General features: G+C 36.4%; 1 protein-coding gene across 20 annotated transcripts in view; it reads left to right on the forward strand.

Moving 5' to 3' along the window:
- The window catches only part of Rbms3 (RNA binding motif single stranded interacting protein 3), a 1393896-nt gene that overhangs the window by 1122849 nt on the left and 246444 nt on the right, over window positions 1-24603 (forward strand). For all 20 annotated transcript variants that reach the window (XM_074074015.1, XM_074074014.1, XM_074074016.1 and 17 more), the window contains 2 exons: window positions 4612-4769; window positions 19032-19111. In XM_074074015.1, coding sequence (XP_073930116.1) covers window positions 4612-4769; window positions 19032-19111 — 238 coding nt within the window. The remainder of the gene's footprint in view (window positions 1-4611; window positions 4770-19031; window positions 19112-24603) is intronic.

The following is a 24603-nucleotide window of genomic DNA, read 5'->3' on the forward strand; positions in this document are numbered from 1 at the left end:
ATGTTCTGAAGTTGTATTAACTATTAAGAAGTAAATGAGTGCCAATAAATCATCTTTTGGCAGTTTAAATACTAAAAGAACTGGAAAAAGGGAGAGAGTTATTTGAAGAAAAAAATGAGTTATTTATATATTCTTGGTTAAAATGACAAGTCTTTGCTCCCATTAGCAATAGAGAGAATACGTTTCTAACTTTCTCATGAGTTTTGACAAAACCAAATAATACATCAAGAAATCCCTGTACAGATAAAAAGATGTAGAAACAGACTAAAATGGAAGAGCTATAATGACATAGACAATTAAATATAATAGATGTATCAATTATAGTCATATGCTTTTACAAACTAGTACACACTATGCAATATTTATTCAGTGCCTATGTATGGAATGTTAGCTAAGGCTGGAAACTCTTTTTTTAATATATATATATATATATATAAAACCTTCACTCTGTAAGTCAAATTAATTGTTGAACAGACAAAAGTGAATAAAACCAGGAATTCAAAGATGTTAATTTTGTCTGTACCAATATTCAGTTTGAACACAAACTACTGTTTACTAGTCACTGAATTTTAAGAGTCAAAGTTGTGTCATAAATTGGTTAAAAAAAATTGGACTAACTAATAAAGGCTCTATCTCTTTCTAGCCTGTTACTAACTAGTTGAATGTCCTTGGCTAAGTAACTACCAGGCCTCTAGCTTTTGTTGAAGGATAAGATTGGACAAGATGCTCCCTCATGTACATTCTGAAGCTATATGTTCCTCTAAAATTGGGTCAAGAAAAAATTTTCAAGTCTTTTGAGATTATAGTTCTCACATGAAATTTCTTCTGAAAAGTTAAAATTGTTCATTGGTTCATAGCACCAATCTACCTTTTGAAAATGATAATCTATTTCAGAAAATTCTGATGTGTAAGTAAAATTGAAAGTAGAAATATGAGGCTACATAGTATTTTAAAGTTCATTCTGTGCAGAACTTAATTCTATTATCAACCAATATATTCAAGGCTAATACTGCATTTCAAAGGACAGAATTACTTAATGAATAACACTGCCCAAAGCCCTGTTCTTTCTGTGCATACAAATTAAGGAATGAGGCCATCTAATGCTATAATGTCTCTGAGAATACAAATTAAGGAGTTGGCCTTGCTTGAATTTGGATTCAGAAAATAGCTTACTGGGCCTTGTATGCTAGGCACTGCGTGTTTATGGTACATCATTTTGAGTAGCTGCAATGCATTCAATACATAGGGAATTTGGAATTGGATTTGAACTAGGATAGATTGGTGTATTGCAGCCTGGAGAAAATGACAAAATCAGTAGAGCATCAGGACCATGAGGTATAGTTATTTAGTGTCATTAAGGGCAGAGGGGTGGCAAGTACTGGACATGGAAAGCCTGCCATGTGCTGTGGCCTCCTGGTGTGGTGGGTACAGGATTAGCACAGGAACACCTAAGCTGTGGGGCTTGTATTTCTCCATGTATATCTTGGGGAACATGATCTAGGCATGCATGACTCAGAAATCATATTAGAAAAATCAATTCTTTTTCACGCCTGATTCTTCCCAGTTTAAAAAGCAAAGCAAAACAAAATCTCAGTCTGGTGCTAATGTGCTTCTAATACCTCTCTTAATTAAGAACTCCCTTTATAACAAAGAGAGAGGCAACCAGGAGTGTCAAAGCCTTCTGCAAACAAACAGTATCAGGCTACAATTTAATAACATTAATTTGTTCCCTGTTCTTATGGTAACCTTCTATTTATGGCAAGTGATACAGTATTCAAAAGGTATTTTTGAAACATAAAGTGTGTTTTTGAATGAGTTTATTTAGATCCTAAAGGTATGTTGATTTAGAGCAAAGTTCTAAATAAAATATATATGGCAGGCAAAAATTTCTATGATCTGATATGCAAATGATTGAGTTTGGGAAATGTGGGCTTGTATACAATACACTGAATTGGAGGGCAGGAAACTTGGTTTGAAAGTCAAATTCTAACTCTGTCGCTAATTATCAGATTGTCCTTGGGCAAGACGATGAATCTTTCATGCCTCCATTTTCTCATTATCCAAAATATGTGATGATATTTGCCAAGCTACCTTTGCAGTAATGATGTGAAGATTAAAATTAAGTGATGGGTAGTAAAATATTGTAAAAGCTGAAAGTTTTATGTACATAAGGTTCATTATTATGTATCTGAAACATTGCTTTTATCTTTTTTTCTTTTTCACCACTCCAGCCAAAAGGAGAGAGAGAGAGAGAGAGAGAGAGAGAGAGAGAGAGAGAAAGGACAATATGATCTCTGTTTTCTTTGGTGTTTGTGTGTGGTGGTGGAGAAACAGGGAAAGAAAGTGAGATAATGGCTTCAGTTGTACATTTTCTATATAAAATACCTTCCCAAATATTAATGTTGTAGTTATTTTTCTCATGGTGATAAAAAGCTTGAAAAGTTAATTATGTTTTAAAATGAACCCAATAATAGATCTTATTCATCTCATGGCTTAATAAAAATATTATGACCTATCTGAATATTTAGAGCTGTGAAAAATAATAGAATTTCATTTTGCACCAAAATTATTTCTTGACCTAAAAGAATATTTAGAATCCTGTTTATTATAATTTTCCTTGTGTTTAAAACTGCAAATTTTCTAATAATATGACCTAATCTCACAGCAAAAAAAAGATTACTTCATAATGCCATTTCCTGTTGGTGTCAAAATTTCATTTTACAATTTAATCTCTTGTTTATCCTTGAAATTAAGGTTGTTATTTTGGTTAAAATATAATGGTTTAATTAAATGTCTGATATATTTTGATATTAATGATTAATAATTTAATTATGGCTGAGTTTTATTTTGACAATACAACTAAGTTTCAAAATCCATAAAATGAACCTTCAATTTAGTAATTCATGTATGATCTCAGAATATTCATGCATACAAGTAATGCTAACAGATTTCTTGGTTTCCCTTTCTATGAAGCAAAGCTTATTTAAGCATTATTACCCCTGAATTAGAAATGATAGACATAATGACCTCATTTGTACAGAAAATTCATGCTTGGTCTAGGAGAGAAGTTCTTAAACTCGTGCAGCTGTCAGAGTCACCTGGAGGGCCTGTCAAAACATGTATAGACTGTGTGGCCCACACTCAGAGTTTCTGAATCAGTAGTTGCAGTGGAGCCTGAGAGTCCATGTTTCTAACATGGACCCTCTGTCCTTGTTTCCAAAAGCTCAGTTTCTAACTGTGACACTGGTGCCCTAGTTCTGGGGCCACAGTGCAAGACCCACTTATTAGTGGAAGGCAGTATGGCAAAACAATGGGCACAGATATCTGTGTGGCATTGATAGAGTGTGTTTTATAACGTGGATAAATTAGGGATATTTTTTGTCATCTGTAAGATGGTAATTATATTTATTGGAAATATTCAGTGAAATAATGCATCATAAGTTCTTAGAACAATGCCTCACTAAATGCGGCACCAGTATTTAGATTGATGGTAGTTAGAATGGTAGAAGTAAAGTTCAAAGTTAGTGTAACAGAGTACCGTAGCCCTTCACCCATGGTTTTGCCTTTGGGGACTTTAACTAACATGGTCAACCAGACTGAAAATATTAAATGGAAAATTCTAGAAATAATTTCATAACAACATCTGTAAGTTGTAAATGGACACCATTCTGAACACATAATGTAATCTCACAATGTCCTGCTATGGCTGCAATGCACCCCTTTGTCCAGGGAACCCATGCTATGTACCCTCCTCACCCATGGTCACTTAGTGACCATCTCAGGTATCAGGTCAAGTGCTGTAGTACTATGGGGCTTCAGTTCAGGTAATTCTCATTTTACTTAATCATGGCCCCAGAGTACAAAAATCATGATGCTGGCAACTCAGACCAAAAGAAGCTGCAATGTGGGCTTTAAGTGAAAAGGTAAAGGCCCACAACTTAAAGGGAAAAATGTAATGAGGTTGTGAAAATCTTAGGTAAAAATGAATTTTTCGTTCATGAAACTGTGAAGAAGGAAAAGCAAGTTCATGCTAGTTTTGCTGTTGAACCTCATTCTGCAAAAGTGAAGGACATGGTGAATGACAAGCACTTATTTAAGATGGAAAAATCATTAAACCATAGTGTTCAATAGCATCTGTGGTTTCAGGTATCCATTGGTAGTCTTGAAATGGATTCCTTTAAGACAAGAGAGGATGATTATATTCATATTTACTTTAGTTCAGTTATAATAAAAGTCTAATAGTCTTTTGTAAAGAAGACTAGACAGAATGCTTGGCTTTGGATTATGACATTATTTCTATGAGAAACATTTTGCACAGGAAGAAAATCTAGTAAAAAGAAGTAGTGACCAGGTATGGCAGTACACACCTGTAATCCCAGAACTCTGGAGGCTGAAGCAAGAGGATCGTGAGTTCCAAGCCAGCCTGGGATATTCAATGAGTTTCTCTCAAAACAATCAACAAAAAGATAGAGGTAGTGCCTCTAGGAAAAGCACTTTCAAGAGTATGTTAGAGATTCTAGTTTGCAGTTTAAGCGAAAGTATCTCCATCTATGTAATGTTTCTCAATATTCAGAATTTACTGTATTTGGTTTTTGTTTTTCCTTCTCTTAGCAACAAGAGCAAGACCCAACAAATCTCTACATCTCAAACCTCCCCATTTCTATGGATGAGCAGGAACTTGAGAATATGTTGAAACCCTTCGGACATGTCATTTCCACAAGAATACTGAGAGACGCTAATGGAGTCAGCAGGGGCGTGGGCTTTGCCAGGTAAAGCTCTCTCTCCTCATGTCACCTGTGTATAACCTGTCATTCCCCATTGTTCTTTTTAAATTCCTTTCCTTTCTAATACTAAGACCCAAGCCAAAAGAATATACAAAATAAAATAAAATAAAGGTCACTTATCAAATCTGTTATCTCTTTGCATCAAGCCAAATAAGCCAGTGGAATTATAAGTGTTTTGTGCTTCCTAAAATATGTACATAGACTGTGTGTATGTGTCTCTAGTCATAATGATATGCTTGCCCAGTTCCCAGTCTTTTCTGTGCTTGTCGATCAGCAACATCAGATGGCTCCAGTTCCAGCCAGGAATAATAAGTGCCCAGCAGCCTAAAGCAAAAGAACCTATGTGCTAAGCAACGTGTCCACAAGTTTTTGCATTGATTTCCAAAGCAAGGAGATGGTAGAGTTCTCAGTAATGAAAAGACAGAAGATTTAGAGAAGCAACCATTGTTAGGAAGTCCCAATTTGCTGAGAAATACGAGGTGAGGTCACGGAGGTGTTTGTCTATAAAAGGCACTAGCTGTGTGTTTTTGGTATTTTAGGCAGAACAACAACAACGAAAAAAGCAAATTGTATTTCTTTCATTGTCAGAAAAGAAAGAGTAGTTTTCATTTTAACTTTAAGGGAATGTTTACAAAAGAGGATCTCAGCCAGGGATGAAGTTAAAATGGTTGAACTTGCTGTGCTGTCATGAAAAACAAAGCTAAAGAAACTGCAAAGAAAAAGAAACTGCTTAATGACACAAAAAAAGAAAATTAAAATCCATGTCTTCATAGCTTGGTGTGTTTCTGTGTGTCTAAAATAGATGACTATTAGGTGTCATCTGGAACTCAGGACAGTGCAGACATGTGTGTCCACTTAGGATGAACCCTGCCATTGAGCAGAAAACCATTCTGAAGTAAACTCAAAGTCACTTTGAAGACAACAAATGGAATGTAAATGTTAACTGATCTCTATTTTAACTTTCATGAGGCCATGGACCAGTCTTACAAGTGTTATTATTCTCCAGAATGTTTTACACATAGCAGACCAATGGACAGGCAAAGTTCAAGACTGATGGTTAGAATAAAGATAGACTAAGAAAACCTCCCTAACTTGAATGTGTGCCTGAGGTGTTCAGGCCTTCAGAGCGTTGACTGTTGAGTTTCACTCAAGGCAGAGCCCATGACACTGGTAGGTCTCTCTGTGTCATTCTGAGCAAGCAACTATCAAAGGCCTATGCAATGGGAGGTTTGCCAGAATGACTACCATGTTGGCTTAACACAACAAGCACATTCCTTCAGTTCTTTCCGCCCCCCCAGACCTGTCTTCCAAAACTCTCTAATAAATTAGTTTGTCCTTTGTTTGTACTCTTGCTGGGAAATAAATGCACTTCAAATTCAGCCAGAGAACACATTTTCTAGGATGTATTGTGATTTTTTTTTTTGGAAGGGGGGGTGCAGTATACAACATATGTTAGTTTTCAAGGTTGCTATAACAAAATGTCACAAACTGAGTGGCTTAAATAACCAAAGATTTATTTTCTCATGATTCTGGAGGCTAGAAATCAGAGAGCATGGTGTCCATGGGTTGTTTCTTGTGCAGCCTTCTCTTCAGTGTATAGCTGCTGTCTACTTCTCAGGGTCATTCTGAGGGAGGGCCTTGTTTTAACTTAGTTACCTCTTTAAGTCCTGTCTCCAGAGGCATTCATGTTCTGAGTTACTGAGAGTGAGAACAACAACAGATGAGCTGGGGTGGAAGGAGGGCAGCAATTCAACTCCTCGTGCACAGCTTGGGCTATTTACTTCTCATGTTGAACCTTGCTGTGTACTTGAGTTTGCTTAAAGGGAAGTATATTCTTCTAATTTTCAGAGTCACAGAACATATATTGTAAGATCTAAATTGTAATTATGGTACATTATGCCATGAAAGAGCAAACCATATGTTATTTTTCTTTAGGAACTGAGGAAGGGTCAAATTTTAAAACTGTATTTAATCCCTGCTTTGAACGCAGCCATTTCCTTGCCCAGTGTATTTTGCATACAGAAGTCACAGTGAACCCTTAAAAATTCAAATCTGATCCTGTCAGAGTCCTGCATACAGTCCCTTCAATGTGGCCTGACAGATTTCACTTTTCTGGCCTCTCTAGCATCAGCCTTGGTATCACTTACTTTCCTGGTTGTGGCTCTTTGTGCCTCATGACCACGGCACAGGCTGCCCCTCTTGATGGGTTTCAGTCTCCACTACCATTTCCCTGCCTTCTGCCAATTCAGCTCGCAAGTGTTGACTTGAACATTTTTCTTCAAAGACTCCTTCCCTGACCTCCAACCCTGACTGCAGTCAAAGTTAGGTGTCTTGTTACAACTCTTAGAAAATTTTATCTTTTTCAAATAAAATTTATCATAACTGCATTGAATTATTTAACTTCAGAATTATTTAACTGGGTTGCATGATGGTTTCCTTCTTCTCTGTTAGATGGATAGGGGTTAGGTAAGTGGATGGTGGATTTCATAATTACCATTCTGTGAAGTTCCTGAACAGCTAAGTTCAATGGTCTTACAACTTTGAGCTCTGCATTCCTACACTAAAACTTAAGTTTCTGTGTGCTGAATCTTATATTTCCCAACTTCAGAAAATGGCAAGTGGATTGAGAAGGAAAATAGGTTCAAGTAGAACCAATAACTTCTTATGCTTAAGAAAAGAAAGAAAATGTGAATCTGTCCTCATTTTTGAGAAACCTGGAAACTGACACAGAATGAATACTTCATTCTCCATGAATCTTAGGTTTTAGGATCTACCATGATTAACCTAATTTGATGGGAGGAGAAAACAATTTTAGCTGTACTATGTGTAAGTAATTCTGTCCAAATTCCTACTTCCTCAAACTTTTTTGTTCTATACTTTCTCAAACAGTTATGGCTATTGCTGTAATTAGCTTGACTATTCACCACTTAAACTTTGCCCATTGGTCCATCTTTTTAAGAGCTCATCCCCTCCCTTCCCCCACTCATTCTTTTATCTAGAGCTCTCTGAACCACAGAACAGAGACAGTGATTTGAGTTATAATATTCTTGATTCTTGATAGTACATAACAAGTGCAAAAAGTTACTGGACTGCATGCAGATGTTTAGGACAGTGGTTCTCAAGGTACTTCTCCCAGATTAGTGCCTTCACCATCACCTGAGAGCTTGTTAGAAATGCAAAATTTGTGTCCAGCATGGGCAGCAATCTGTAAACTGTACTCACAAGCACTTCGGGTGCCTCTGAGTACTCGCCTTGGGCATTGTGACTGGCTCTCAGCATCATCTGGCAGATTTATAGAAACTCAGATTGCCAGGCCATACACTCAGAATCTGATTCAGCAGGTCTGTGATGGGACCCTATCACTGAGTGTTTCTAACAAGCTCCAGGTGATGCTGCCACTGCTGGCATGAGAGAAAGTCTTCCACTTTTCTAGATGGAAGTAGGTCCTGCTGCTGCTCTGTCATACTTCATATCACTTTTTCGAATGTGCCAGTCAGAAATGCATCTCTCTTCCTGTCCCTCAGGGTGGAAAGGTAACTTATTCTTCTTCCTACTTATTCCAGCACCTAGAATCTGGTCTCACACACAACAGATATTCAAGTACATTTTTGACAATGATTAAAATTTCCTTCTTTTTAATTTTTGTTTGTTTTGATTATAACAACATTTGACAATGATGATCCAATTCTGAGACAAGAAATCTGAAATATTAGAGAAAACTACAGTAGCATCAGCTCAATTCAATTCATAAATTGTTCCTTTCTCTAAAAATTCACAGTGCTACCAGCATTATTAAGGGGATATGCTAGTTCAGCTGAGAGAACCAGAAGCCTGTAAGCATTTCTAGTAAGTTGCTGTGCATGTCTCTTGAATTTATCACTATCTGAGTTATCAACAACCTGAATAATACTTTCAGTAAGCTTCATTTTGAGTATTATCATTGGTTACTTCTAACCACTAGGTGTGTAAGAGATCCTAAAATTTCTTTAACTAGAAAGAAAATCCCCCATTATTATTTTACTGGCAAGCTATACATTAATCTTCTTTGGTAACTATCTCTTCAAAGTGAAAGGAGTATCTTCATTTTATATTTAAAACACTGAACATCAAAGCATTGATCTGAATGCCAGTAGGGCACATAGACAGCACAATTAAAGCATTTTCAAAGTTCTAGATATTGTTTAAAATGACAGACATTTCATTTTATTTTATTTTTGTGGGTTTTTTTAAAATTCTTTTGTAACTTAAAACAATTTGGTAAAATCTACCACCCTCCAGGCAGCATTTTACAGCCAAGTCATAAACGTCTAAAAACAGAAGTTTATGGTGGGAATGCTGACAGTTGGACTGACTCCTGCAGAGCTAGCAAGTGCCACAGACCACCTTGCCTGGGAGGGGGAGGACCAGGATATAAATCAGCCAGAGTCTGGAGGGACATGATTGTGTGTTCATGCTATTCATTTCCTATTCCCAGAAACATGAGACCATTTGTCCAGCAAAAATCACATCACAAGAGTGTTATGAGAGGCCGGTAAAGAATGACCCAAAGTGGAAAAGGAATGGGGGTGAGCATTCACAATTATCCAGCTTCAACATCTGGGAACATAGAACTGCTTTAAGAAATGCATTTACTGTCCCCCAGTGAGCTAAAGAGAGCGTGAGAGACCGCTGAACACAGAGACCTTTGTGTTTGGTACTATTTCTCATCCCTCTTCAGTACTCTTAATTTGATTCTCACGGAGATTTGTTTGAATATAGGCAGAGCCCTGTGTCCCACCTCTCCGTCCTGAATGAGCGAGTTCTCTAAGTCAGTCATCGCAGTTCTTTATTTTCACTAAGTAAAAAAAAAAAATAGTAATGTTGGTTATAGGCAAATACTAGCCTGATTATTAAAAATCAATATAAGTAACAGGTTAAAATATTTTTTTGGTGTTTTCTAATTTTTATTTGGCAGTACAGGTTTGAACTCAGGGTCTTGAGCTTGATAGGCTGCATATTCTTACAACTTTGAATATCATTGATATTTTATTGGTCTACCATCTACTACCTGATACTTCTTGCTCCCTGTCTTCTCCTATATCCTGAAACATAATGAGGACTATGATTCAAAATAAACACAATGAAAATACAGGAATTTTTAGAAAGTATTAAGCAAATGCCAATGTTTACTTTGTAGGCAAATGAATGATATCATGAAATGACCATCAACTCTATCAAAATTTGTTTTGTTATTTGGAGGATGCTTTGTTGATCTCTACCTTGAGTTCCTCAATGTGTCAGAAATTCCGCCCCTGCTCTTTTGGCAGTTCTGTTAACATTGCTATCTTAGACACATGGAACTAGGAATCAAATGTGACCAAAGAAAATCTCTCAAGGATAAATGTAGTGATTAGTAATCTCCAAACTACAGCTGTGTTTGCACAGAACCAGGTTACAGATGTGTTTGCTGAGATTGAAAAGAATGTGGCTTATGTTTCATTTATTTTGGTAATTTCAATTCTACTTCCAGTTTCCAGCAGATGTGGTCTGCTGGAGAGTACACCCCTGGTGCCCCTTCTAGCTTTGTCATCTTTGTTCTCATTTTGTGTGTCTCTCCTTTTACTTTCATCTGTTTCTTTCCATTTTCTGCTTGTTTGTCTTTCTGGCATCATCACAAAGTCATAGTCACGGCTGGAGAAGGCAGAACATTCTGTTTTCTTTTCTACATATTAAAATCCAAAACAACCAACGAAACAAACAAACAAAGTAAACTGCATCAAATGATTTGTTGTTCTGAAATGTTCTGGACTTGAGTCTTGCTCTGTGTATGGTGAGAGGGGGACAATGTATATTTATTGCTTTATTATTATAAAATGGATAAATCTATATTCCAAAAGTAACACTTTGTGTGATGAAAAGGGAGAATTCTAAAAAATCATTTACCCATGTGAAAATAAGTTTGGTGAACTGAATATTTAGATTGGAAATTTTGGCCATTCAATAGACACAGGGCCTGTTAGACACCTTTGCCCCATACCTGCTGCAAGCACAAAGCATGATAGGGACTCTGGGAGCTTCCAGAATGTCATGAGGATTTCAAGTAAGCAGTCTTAGCCAATACAGAAGAAAGAGTTGACAATATACTCCATTATCTTTTGAATTATTAAGTTTGTGTCACTTTTATTTAATATCTTCCTTACACTCTCAGCTTTCAGGGAGTTGGCCCAACCCACTTATTGGCTACATCTCTGTGCTGTGGACCTTGTTCTACATAGATCAGAAGTAACTTAGCCCATATGTTAGTTCTGCAGGGTTCTTGGACCAGTTACTTAAATACTCTGAGCCTTTTCCTGAGAGAAAATATATTCATTAATTCACTCATTTAGTTCATTTTGTAAAATGTCTTATGTCCCACTAAATTCCAGTTCTAGATGTAGTAACATACAATCATGCAGAAAGAGAAAATACCCTTCACAGACTGATATTATATTGGATTGGGGAGAGGATGATAAATCTATTGTAAAAAATAGTCACATATCAAATAATTACTGTGTTAAAAGTCAAACTAAAACATAGAGGAGTGATACAGAGTATGGGGCCTGAGGTCAGGGACGAGAAAGCCCTCTGAACAGGGAGATGCAAATGATAAGAAGAATTACTGGTGAGACTCTCTTGGGAGGTGGGGAGGGAAGAGAGCAATCCTGGAAGTGGGAAGAAGCAAAAAATCCTAGGTGGGATCAAGTTTAGTATGTTTGGGAAACAGAAAAGAAATAAACTTATTAGACCATAGAGCAAGAGAAAGAGGTATTATAGATAATAATACGAAATATAGATAATAATATGAAATATAGATAATAATAAGAAATGAAAGGTGACTGCAGCTCCAAAAGATTGATTAAAAGTGTCTTTAAAAGTCTGAAAATGAGTCTTTTAAAATAACAGTGTGAATTCATTCCAGGGGCTTTTCATTCCAGGCTTTTCTGGACAAATACATCTAGATCTATACTTGCTAATTTTCTCCTCATCTCAGTTCAATTTTTTACCTGTAGTTTTCTTCCATTTCTTTAAAACTCCATTTGGAAACATTAATCTGTGGCTAAAGACATAATTAGATTATTGTGCATTTGGATAAGATTGCCACTGAAAGTAGGTAATCTAAAGTGAGAAAAGTAGTTTCTAGATTAAATAAAAGTAAAGATTTTATAAATATATATATCTTGAAATACATAGCCTCTGTGTGTTATTTTTAATTCTTCTATCATTGATTAAAGATCAATCAGAGTGCTGGACCAGGGAACAAGAATTTCACTCCAGGTGATTGAACTAAAGAGACTAGAAAGAAGGAGTATTTACAGAAATGTGGGCAGAAGTAAGAGAACTTACAAGGAGATGTTGAGATGCCAGGAGAGGAACAGCAGACAGAAGCCCTTGCCACATGCAGGAGGGAAGGGACAAGTAGAGCAGCTATCCCAGAGCCGAGTGGGACCCAGAGATCTGGAGGAAGGGCTGCCTGGAAGATCTATAGACAGAAGGGTATGCAACCCCAGCCACAGAGACATAGTGCCAAAGGTGGAGAGTGAGGAAGAGCCATTCAGATTTCTTTCTACTCTTGCCTTGTTATGTCCATTTTGGTGCCAATGGTAGAACCCACTGGAAAATTGGCAGATGAAAGGGACAAGATGATACTGTTCTTAGAAGAGGGACACTTTAGGAAATAGATAAGTGCAGAAGATTTATAAGGAAGGGGCAAACAGAAAAATATCAGCAAACATGGGCAAGCTAAGTTAAATATTATATTCTCTTGGCTCCACTATTTAAAAGACAAAAATGCTACAAGTTGGATGATAAATAGCATCTGGTACTTTGTTTTATAATTAACGATTGATATAGATTGGTCAGTATGATAACAAACTGACTTTGTCTAAAGAAAGCAACTGCTGTTCAACTCTAGCCCATGGTTACTATGTCTTCCTGTCTGACACCAGCCTGACATAAAATGTGTGGGCTTTCTGAGATCAAATACATGTTACTATTACAGACCAATTCTCCAATTCTGTGACATCATCTGGATGTCCTATAACTCAATTCATTTCTGACTTTACCTGGAGTTATTATCACACTCCATAGGTATAAGGATTCAGTCCCATGCTAGCTGTAAATGAGGTGCCCAGGCCACTTGCACTTCTACTTAGCAAACTACAAATCTAGAAGTTCCCACAAACCACCCTCAAGTTCAATAATTTATTAGAATGACTCATGAAAATTACTTTACAACGCAGAAACAGCTAAATGTAAGTGATGCTAGAACAAGGAATGGGGAAGGGACGTTGGCCTCCATGCCCTCCTTGGGCTCACCCTCCCACTCTGTCAATGTGTCCGCTAACCTGGAAGTTTCCCAAATCTTGGGCTTAGAGAATTTTATGTTTTCAAGGAGGTGGCCATTGGTGGTTCAGTTGAAGGGTAGGGCTGAAAGTATCAACTCATTAATCATGTCTTGCTTCAGAATGGAAAATCTTCCATGCATAACCGCCCCTACCCCACCCTGAAGCTATCTAGAGGCCCTACCCTGAACGACCTAATTCACATGAACTAAAGCAAGGTCAAAAAGAGCCTATTGTGAATAACAAAAGATAACCACAGAGAAATCCCAAGGATTTTAGCAGCTCTGTGCCACAAACCCAGGACAAAGACCAAATATATTGTTATTCCACAGTTGCCATGCAGAAAATATGGGTGAACCATCCCATCTTTCAAGAAGAGTCAGAAAGTAAAATATTCATTTTAATACTCTCAATTTTTCAACATTGACAATTCATTAAGGTTTTCCAGAAAGTCTTTGCAGTCTAAACTAAATATGCTTGTTGGTCTAATTTGGTCAATGGATTCCAATCTGAGATATCTGACATCTAACTCAGAACAGTAGTTTTCAGCCCTGGCTGCACAGTGGAATCACCTGGTTAGCTTTGAAAACTTATGCCTGAGCCTCCAGCCAAAACAATTGAGGCAGAATCTCATGGGTTAGGCCCAGATATCAGAATTTTTAAAATAATTTCCTGATAGTTTTAATGTACAATGATGTTAAAAAATAAACTTCTTATTTTGGAATCAGTTTACATTTATGGAAATGCTGTAAAGATAACACAGATTCTCATTTTCTGTTAGTACCTTATGTTGCTGTGACACATTTGTCAAAATAAAGAAGCTGACAGTGGCAACTTACTATTAACTATTCTCCTGAATCTATTTGGATTTCACCAAATTTCCTATTTTTATTATCTTTCTGTTCCAGGATCCAATCCAGGGTACTATGTTGCATTGAGCTGTCCCACCTTACCATCTGCTCTGGTCTGTGACAGTTTCTCAACATTTCTTTCTTCTCCTTTAGTAGTTATCATCTTGAGTCCTAGAGAATGAATTTCAAACTTGCTGGATGTTTTTCTCATGACAGGGCTTACATTACCAATGGATTTTTGAAAGAACACCACTGAGGTGAAATAGTTTTCTTGTCATATCATATCAGAGTATATCACCAGTTTAAAGAACAATTACTCTACTTAGCAGTAGTTGGATGGAGTGGAAATGGCAGATCTCACCCTGTTTCAGACAGATTAGAGTAAATAAGAACTCAGGAGAATGACAGAGGTTGTATTCCGATTCATCAGGTAACCAGTCTGTAGGGAAACCAACCTCTTGTTTCTAGTGTTGGCTTCTCCATTTGTACAATGTGTCAGTGATATATGAGGCCACTTCTTAAAACATTGTGATTCTAAAAACTCTGAGGATGAGGTTCACTTGTAAAGTACCATCCTACCATGCCCAAGGCTCTATGTTCCATCCCCAGTGCCACAAAAACAAACAAATAAATAAAAACCCTGGAGCTGGTTTCATTATTCAAATATTATCCATAGTTACATTTCCTAAGAGGAATGTGTTGTAATATATCATATCACCAAAATGTCTGGGTGTGGCCAGGAGGCCACTCTGCTTTACTATTGGTAGTTATATTACTTATATCCTAAGACTATCAGGCACCTCACCAGAAGAAAACAAGTTTCAAAAACTAAGAAGAAAATTCAACTTATTCATTCATTCATCTTTATCCTAAGGACTCACTATTTTTTATTCTGTTACAAAGGATGCGGAAGCAAATGACATTTGTTTTTTAAATATCCGAAAGAGTGCACATTTTATTACTTAAAAAAAAGTTTCATGTTGACTCTAAGGAAATCTTACCAGAAAAGAGGATGCTTGGCTTGCAACACTGGATGTTCTAAGTTGCCAATAATTTGTACAAAGCCTGTGATTGCAAAACCACAACCATTTCACAATAGTGGAAACCTCTACTTAACCATAATAAATGACAGGGTGGATTCGTTTTAAATACATGGTTAATAATACTTTTAGCTTTAAGACTATAAACTGAGAGATTCACTACTGAGGTGAGCTAGGTAGTCTGCAAATGATTTTGCAAAATACTTTTTTACCTCTGAGTGTTAAGTCTGACCTGGATGGAACATTCTACTAATATTGGATCAGGCGCTCATCTGAGGTAATTTGCCTGTGGGAGTTATACCGTCTGTGAAACCAGCTCCTCTTAGTAGCTGTTGTTTTAAAACAAAAAAAGAAAGAAAGAAAAGAAAAGAAAAGACAGAAGAAGCAAAACAGTTTTACGGTGCATTTCAAATGATTGAAGCCAGTCATTATTAGACATTGAGATGAAAAAGAATGTCAACCAGGACCTTTAATGTGTATTTATATTTAAACGTTAGACCCAACAGAAAACTCTGAAGCATTACACAATGATTAGAGCCTCATATGGGCCCAATTCATGTATTGTCAGGTGAACAGTCGGCCTGGCACTGGAGCTGTCCTCGGGGCATAGGGTGCTGAGGGTCCAGGTACCGCCTAGAATGATGCAGTTACAGCAAACAGTGGCCTGTCTGCAAGGGACGTGTAAACACAGCTGTGTCTGCCCTGCTGCCTTTTCAGTCTCACTTGATAATGCTAGTGTTGGTTTCAACTGATACGTGTGCCAGATTTCAGATAGCTCGAGCTGGCATTTCAGAGCAGTTACTTGTGAAACTTGAGAAGAAAATGGGCCCATTCTTCCTAAAATGGCTATTCAAATATGGTCTCCTTCTCCCCAGAGCTCTCTGGGTCTCACTTTTGCTCTGTTCTTACCTACAACGCATGAGGAACACAGCCTTTCCCTTGGCAGCTTTGCCATCTTTGCTGGGACTGTTTTGCCTTGTTAAAATGTGCCCCATGTATTAAAATGAAATTGTCACTGCTGGGTGGTACAGTGTAACATGGTTTGACACTAAGTGCCGGCAGCTATAGAAAACAGACTTTTATTGCATTTATTCTTTCAGAAAAGAGTCTCTAAAGGCTCACAGCAGACATTCACTTAGTTAAATCTGAATGAACCCAAAGTGAACAATCTATGCTGCTGTCTTTGTGTTCAAAGAAACAGCCCCCATCCGGCCTGATATGGCTGTAAAACAGTGTTAAGAAAAGACGATCAGATTTAGAATCCAAAAGGGAAGACTTGAAGCTTTCAAACCAGAAGAAAAATATTGCACGTGGTGGAGTGGGTTGGCCACCTGATTTTCTTTTTTAGCTTGCCCTCTGTTCCCTAAGATGCATGATGTAAAATCAGCACACACACCCTAACCCCCATTTACTCATGGTCTCTTCATTTAGAATTCTATGTCATTTTAAGACAAAGAGAAAGGGCTTGATTTGTAGAACTTTGGCATGAAAGCTTTAGAATGTTAACTGCCTTTTATCTACATGAGCATCCAGAGAGAGATTGAACAGAGAGGAGACTCTAGGGCATAAACTTTTCATTCCATAGCTCTCCTGGAATAAAAATTCCATAAAGTAACATCTGTAGTAATTAAGGACTTACATTTCCTCTCCCATTCATGTCTCTGCCCCAGGAAAGGTTATTTTCCCTAAGAGACAGTAGACAGTAGATCCTGGGGGAAGATAGGAAGAACAGAGCTAGAATTCTTTTGTTCCTAGAAAAAGAAGTTTCCTACTTAAAAAAAAAAAACAAATTAGATGAATTATGGTTAAAAGTGTCCTCTGGAAAGAATACCTGGAAGAGAGGGGCAAGTTGTAGCCAGCGTGTCCTAAGCATTTGATGGGTAACTTGTGACTAAGTAACAAACAAATAAGTGCTATATTTATTTTATCAAGCATAAACAATTTTTGTCTATACATCAAATTGACTCATTCTTAAGATTTTCCCAAGTAATATGGCAGTGTGGATCTTTTGTGTCATCTAATAAAATGAATACTGACCTATTAATGTCAAATTAGTTTCCTACATCTTATTTTCTTTTTTTATTGTCTATTCATTTATTTGTATGTGCATACATTGTTTGGGCCATCTCTCCCTCCTGCATCTTAAAATACATCTTATTTTCATAGCCAGATAAACTACGTAAGTTATGAGGCCCAGTGAAAGATGACATTGCAAGACCCCTTATTAAAAAATTATTAAGAATTGCAAGATGGTGACAGCAGGGTTTTCAGCCATGTTCAGGGTCATTCTAAGGGAAGGGCTCTGTGGAAGGACAAAGGTCTCATGCCTGTGAAGTTGATCTGGTTAGTGATAGGGGTTTTCCATGTGTGGCAATACAGAATAATTTTATTCCATCCACCATAGGAATGTATATCTGAAAACAAAATTAGTCAAAAAATAATTAAAACTCCCCAATGAAGTCAGTTCAATGCTGTCAATATCTTGTCTGCATCTCCTACTCTGTCCATAAGAGTCTCCCAAAGTAGTCTTCCACTTGGCCATGAGCTCTGCTACCTCTACCCCAGTATGCAGAGGACCTCTCTCCCCAAGGCTCAGCGCCTCCCCTTGTCCTATTTACTTCCCCCAAAATCTTTCCTGCTTCACATGACACTTTGCAGTGTTTTCCTTGCTTCTGGGATTCTTCTCATATTTGAATTCTTACGGTTATAATAAATATGTACAACTTATTTGGAATTTATTAAAATAATTTTTCTTATCTTGTTTCTTCCACATGTAATATGTTCACATTATATGATCCTGAAAACATACATAAAATTTAGACACAGGAAAGTTTTACAACTTATATAGTATTATGTATTATGTATGTTATTACATAGCAGAAAACTCAAAATTATACTTTGCCTTTGGACAAACTTCACACATTTCACACATTTTTTGTGAGTCTATGTGCTGTTTCTGAAGTTCATTTTTGCCTCTACTGTACTCTTCTTTGTAGGACTTAACTTCCTTTAATCAAATCAACTTTAATTTTTATCTTGCCCACCTAATTTTATAAGATAATAAAGGCCAGATATAATGCATTATTTAAAAATTGTTGCAAATGCTACTATACTTGAGACATGGCAAGATGGAAATTATGATGGTATGGCTGAAATTATGATGGTATGATCCTTAGGATCTATGAAAGATGCTGAAATTTTGTAGAAGAACCCCACTTTAGAAATATTGGCATCTTAGTATTAAAAGAAAAAATAAGGGACTGTCCAAAGTTCAATATTAAGAAAGTATAAACCTTCATGCATGTGTTTTGGTATTTTCATCACACATGTAACCACAAATAACTCACTTTAGGTATCTCTCACACAGTGGCTTTTCAGTAAAAGTATCATGGTGCTGACAAGTACACTACTGTCCCAGTCATTGCTGTAGGCTTCATGCTGCTCAAACATAACACACCTCCACACTTGTCTTCAGTGTGTTGTTACAGCACAGGCTATAATGCCAGATGGGCTGGGTTCTACCACTTATTGGAAAGGTGGTGTAACCCTTCCAGCCTTGTTGCCCTCATTGGCCTCTACTTTTCAAGCTTTCTAGTTCAGTCACAGTAAACATTTATTGACCACTGGCCATTGCCAAACATCCTGTATTAATTAGTAAGATAATATCTTAGGTTATGTCTGGATGAGGACTAGGCCCAGAACCATCTCAATAGGCTACTGTCTAAGCAATACTTTCAGCAATGATGACTTTGATGTTCCTTTATCAGCTTGGTCATTGTGGCCATCTAAGCAGTTGCCAATTCGGGTAAACTTGTCCTGTCAAGATTTTCCATTCCTTTTCTTTTCCCTCTTTCTTTCTTCCTTTCTCCTCTCTCTCTCTCTCTCTCTCTCTCTCTCCCCCCCCTCTTTCTTTCTTCTTTTCTTCTTTCTTTCTTTTTTTCCAGTACACACAACTTGACAAAAGTATATGATCCCCTGTTCACCTTCTTTTTCTAGAATGGAGTCTACTGAAAAATGTGAAGTGGTAATTCAACATTTTAATGGAAAATATCTGAAAACACCACCAGGCATCCCAGGTAAGAAATGTCATTTAAAAAATTAGTTACAAAGTGTCAAGGCTTATTGCTGTTATTCAAATGAGTACATGGTAAGCCCTTTCTTGGTCCCTAGGAGGAAAAGTTTGCTTTTAGAAATCTTTTTTTTTTTTTTTTGCAGTACTGGGATTTGAACTCAGGTCTACACCTTGAGCCACTCCACCAGCCCTTTTTAGTGATGGGTTTTTTTGAGATAGGGTCTCAGGAACTATTTGCCTGGACTGCCTTTGAAACATGATCCTCCTGATCTCTGGCACCCGGCAAAAGTATACATTGTTTTTTAATTGTTTTATTATTCATATGTGCATACAAGGCTTGGGTCATTTCTCCTCCCTGCCTCCACCCCCTCCCTTACAACCCACTTCCCCCTTCCCCCCCACGCCCTCAATACCCAGCAGAAACTATTTTGCCCTTATCTCTAATTTTGTTGAAGAGAGAATATAAGGAACAAGTGTTTTTGCTGGTTGAGATAAGGATAGCTACAGAGGTAGTTGACTCACATTAATTTCCTCTGCATGTGTGTTACCTTCTAGGTTAATTCTTTTTGATCTAACCTTTTCTCTAGTTCCTGGTCCCCTTTTCCTATTGGCCTCAGTTGCTTTTAAGGTATCTGCTTTAGTTTCTCTGCGTTAAGGGCAACAAATGCTAGCTAATTTTTTAGGTGTCTTACCTATCCTCACCCCTCCCTTGTGTGCTCTCGCTTTTATCATGTGCTCAAAGTCCAATCCCCTTGTTGTGTTTGCCCTTGATCTAATGTCCACATATACGGGAGAACATACAAATATACATTTTTAAATACTATATAGTAACTCATTTTTTTCAAAAGTTTCCTTTGATTCTTTTTGGGTTTTGTTTGAATCTCTCCTATTATTTCCTAAACCTGGGTTAGAAGAGAAACACAGCAAAGCATGGATAAAAGATGCAGTTGAAATGAGGAAAGTTTATGACTCTTATCATTAATATTGCAACCTTGATTTATAATTTCTAAAATAGCTTATCAGTGATAATCATAGTGAAGTCCACAAATTGATCCCTGACTCCAAACATTTCTTACCAGTACATGACAAGAAAAATGAGGAAAAGAAAGTAAGCATTCAGAAACTTTTATGGCAATTTGATACTGTCATAAAATCTGAGTGCATAATTTTATATTTTACAAAAATATCAGTTCCTAGAGACTGAAATATTTCAAAAGTATGCTCTATTCATTAAGGACAGTTTACGTCCCAATGTAGACTATCCCATGGTTGTTCACATTTCCTCAAGCAAAATTCTTAAGGTCTTCCACACATTTAAAAAGATAACTTTATGCTATTAAAAATTATACTCAACATAAAAGAATTGAATATATTATGTGTATCAGAGTTGTAAATGTCCCAACTTGATATTAATCTGGCTGGAGGATGCACGGAACATACTGGATGTAAGGTAAGTACATTTAAAAATATATTTCATTAACACATAAAAAATTAAGATGAAGTGCTAAACTGAGAAGAATTACAACAAATAAAGAACTACGTGATTTATTTATTACTTTTTTGATTATGATGATTCTCAGTGTGTGGAGGAATGTGAATTCTTTAGTCTTATGATATTTTTCTTTGGGCTCTCTAAACTAGATCTTAACACTGTTTGTTCCCTGATGCATCTACTATGTAAAGTACATGCAATGTAGGGAAATTGGGAGGTAGGTATTTCATTCCCAAAATATATCGATGTTATATGGAAGAGGAAAAGTAAGATGTCTTTATGGCTTGGTTGGTCTTGGAAGGATGACAGGAAAGCAGGAAGACCCTTCACCCTCACTTGAATGATGTGGGAAATCCAAGTTAACTGATGACTGGTTAATTAGTGAGTGAGCATGCAGTGAAGGCTATGCCTTGATTGTTTGGCTTCCATTCCCCAGAGAACTGACTGCATTGTGATCCAATTGGAGACATATGGTGTTGTTGAGGAAGAAGTTAGCAGTTTTCATCTCAGCATGTAAGCTGCCCTTGCATTTTAGGAGAAATACTCCCCATCCTTTAGCATAAACAGGCATTTTAAAGCAATATCCAGACCTGTCATTGAATAGAGGAGCTGCATGTTAATGAGTTTTCCTCTTATTTATCCCAGTTTATCGAATAAATACCTATGCACTCAGGTATTCAAATGAGGTGTGAATTATAACATTGTATAAAAAATTAAATAACAATCAAACTATGTAGAAATTATTGTTAATTAATGTTTTAGCCCTGGTTTTAACTACTTAGGTTTCTTCCTTTTAGAAAAAGACATATCAAAATCCTTCTTGACCTCATTGATTTGAAAATATTTTGTTAGGTTTCACCCACAGAGCATTCAGCTGACTAATACAATAATGCTAAAGACAAAGAAAGTCACTACAAATTCTTCAAATGTCCCAGCATCCTTCCTAAATGTACAGACTGTGATATTAACCTATCTAATATCATAGCTACACCCAATGGAAACACTGTGAATAGCAAGAACTTGGTTATGAGTTTCTCACTCACATATCTCATGGGGGCAAGAAAAATAATAATTACGCTCAGTTATAAAACTCAGAGATATAACTTTATGCTTCTGAGATGTGCACTCAGCATAATAGGATTAAATATACAATGTTGATCATCAGTTCTTGAATTTGCTTATTTACGCATTATTTTGGAAGTCAGAGTTTAATAAAAACTTCAAATGCTAACTGAAGATACTTAATCTTTGATATGTAACTTTGTGGAATAAAAAAGGATAGAATGCAAGATATGGGTATTTTGGAAATTAACAGTGGTAAAATGTCCCCATTGGTTGTAATTTCTAAGTCACAGCAAAGTGTAATCAAATTTGGGCATATGTTGTTTATCTTTGTATCCTCATAGTTTATTTGTTGATGTATTTGAAATATTATTTTTAGCCTCATGTCTTAATCCAGTTTTCTACTCCATAGAGTAGAATTTCATTAGGAGCCTAGAGACAATGCTTTAGGGTTTATTTGTTTTTAAGCGATTGTTTTCCTAACCTTTTTCAATATAATATTTTAAAGAGCTTGTCCTTGCTTGTGGATGTACTAATTAAAACCATTCTTAATTGATCTGATCCACCTGAAACAAAAATATAATTTTAAAACATTTGAAAAATCTCAATATTCTGAATGACCATAATTTATTATTTTTGAATTCAGAGGTGTGTGTTTTGCAGAAGTATATATTGATGGTTTAGTTCAATGCTTCATGATTATGTGAATGAGGGACCCTCAGTGGTCCAATTTTTATGTGAGATCCTTAGGCCTTAAGAAAGCTATTGAATCACTCATCTTTTCAGAGTAGAACCCTTCTTTTAGTCTTACTCTAAGCAATTGCAGAGCAGTTGATGCCATATTCACACTGCTTACTTCTTATTTTAGAGACAACATACAGAAGTGTCGATGTGCCATTGAGCAAATATAGTGTCATTTTTATTTCTGCTACTCCTGACTATAATGATTACTATTACAGGATATACAAAGCTATCTTCCTGAGATGGTCATCTACTTTCCAAATTCCCTATTGTGCCATTTCTATAAAAGAACAAGAAAAATATTTCCTTCAACCCAAAGCTTTGACATGGCTCTAAATGTTAAATTCTAAAAACTTCATAGTTAAAGATGTTTACAAAGACAAATAACATGGATCACATCTATGTTGTCACCATCATTTTTATATGAAACATTGTAGGAATGATTTTTCTCAGTAAACATAATTCATGGTGCTATTGAGTTTCAATTCCTGACAAATTATGTGAGTTGATGGGAATTTCATAGATAACCTTTTTGGATTATGGTCTCTCTCTCTCTCTCTCTCTGGGCATCTCCTATTTATTTATAAGAGGTCTAATTTCTGTTTGCTTGTTCCATTGAGACAGGGTCTCAATATAGTCTGGCCTTGAACTTATGCTCCTCCTTCCTCAGCTTCCCTAATGTTAATGATTGCATTGTAGATCATTAGCACCTGTTAGAGCTTCCTCCAACTGTTCACTTTAGGTTATGTTATTGCAGACTTTGATTACATGGATCAATGGAGCTAAATATACATGCTAAAAGTCAAACTATTGAGTACTCATCTATGTAGGACAGGAAGCTAACAAAGATAGGTGTCAGTGTTGCTACTAGCACACAGGAAGGAGAGGCCAGAGGTGTGTGTTGAACAGTGTCAATCACTTGAGTGCTGTTACCATTAGCAAAAAGAGATCATGCAGTACATTCACCCCCCTAGAGAAAAAAGAAAACACCACGTTCCATAAATGTTGCATGTCCTACATATCGATCTTGATGCTTTCTAGACAAAATGAAAGATCATTAGTTGCCTGCCTGACTAACCCCAGACATTTCTTTGTCCCATAATGAATTGCACAGCTATGTTGTGCAGCCCCAAGCATTCCATTTTCAAATACCTGGCAAATGCAAAGGGTAAGTTCTCAGACACTTTAGGGATCTGTAGGACATGAACTTGAGAGGATCACTTTCAAAAAGCCCCTAGAGCAATGTGATATACCATGTGGAAAAGGCTTTCACATGTAAGGACATGTATTGATGAGCAGAACATGCAGGCTGGTTTATAGAAAAATAAATCATGTTTTGCTCTCAGACTAGACTTTTGCCTGTAAGCACATGTTCCTATCAGTAAAGCTGTCTTTCCAAAAGAAAATGAAATAATCCACTTCTGATAAGAAGTTCTTATTTTTAGAAAATTGTTTCTAATCCCAATTGAACCATGAGAAGTAGGGAAGTATTGGAAGGCAACTAGCCACATTATAGGACATTTTAAACTTTAGCAGATCTTGTAACCAACAGAAAACTGGACAAGTAATTAAGTACCAGATAACTCATATTTTCTAATAAATAGAATAAAATTTTTGTGCCTTCTGGATATTTTGGCACAGTAATTTTATTGTTTTAGGTTGAGAAAGTAAAAATATGTATAATTGGGAATGTGTATGAAAACTTCATGAGATTATAAAAGGAAAAATATTAGCAATGTGATAATTATTTTCACAAAATAAAAAAACTGTTTCTTAAAACTTAATACTCCTCTCAGAGCAAAAAAACTGACAGTATATTTAAATCCAGTATATATTAAAATAATTTGTTAAAATATAAATATTTGAGCTTGATTTACAAATTTTTATGAGTTGGAAATGTTGAAGAGCCTCACAATTTGTTTTTCCTCAGAGGTACCAGTCTCTTAAGGCCACAGATAATAGATAACAGGTAATAGATAGCAACTACTATTTTGTACAGTTTGGCAAAAATATGTCTTTATTGTTTCTGCTAAAGTAAAACATTGTCTTATTTTAAGCATTTCATCTTTGTGAAACTAAAACCTCATGGAATGGCATACTTTATAAGCACTTGAATTCTGAATATCAGTGTAGATTTCTCCTTAGTAAGAGGATTGCAATCCTAGGAGCTGCTTCTTTGTGAAAATTCTTTTTTAATGTTG

Source organism: Castor canadensis, chromosome 5, assembly GCF_047511655.1.
Source record: "Castor canadensis chromosome 5, mCasCan1.hap1v2, whole genome shotgun sequence".
NCBI classification, from domain to species: Eukaryota; Metazoa; Chordata; class Mammalia; order Rodentia; family Castoridae; genus Castor; species Castor canadensis.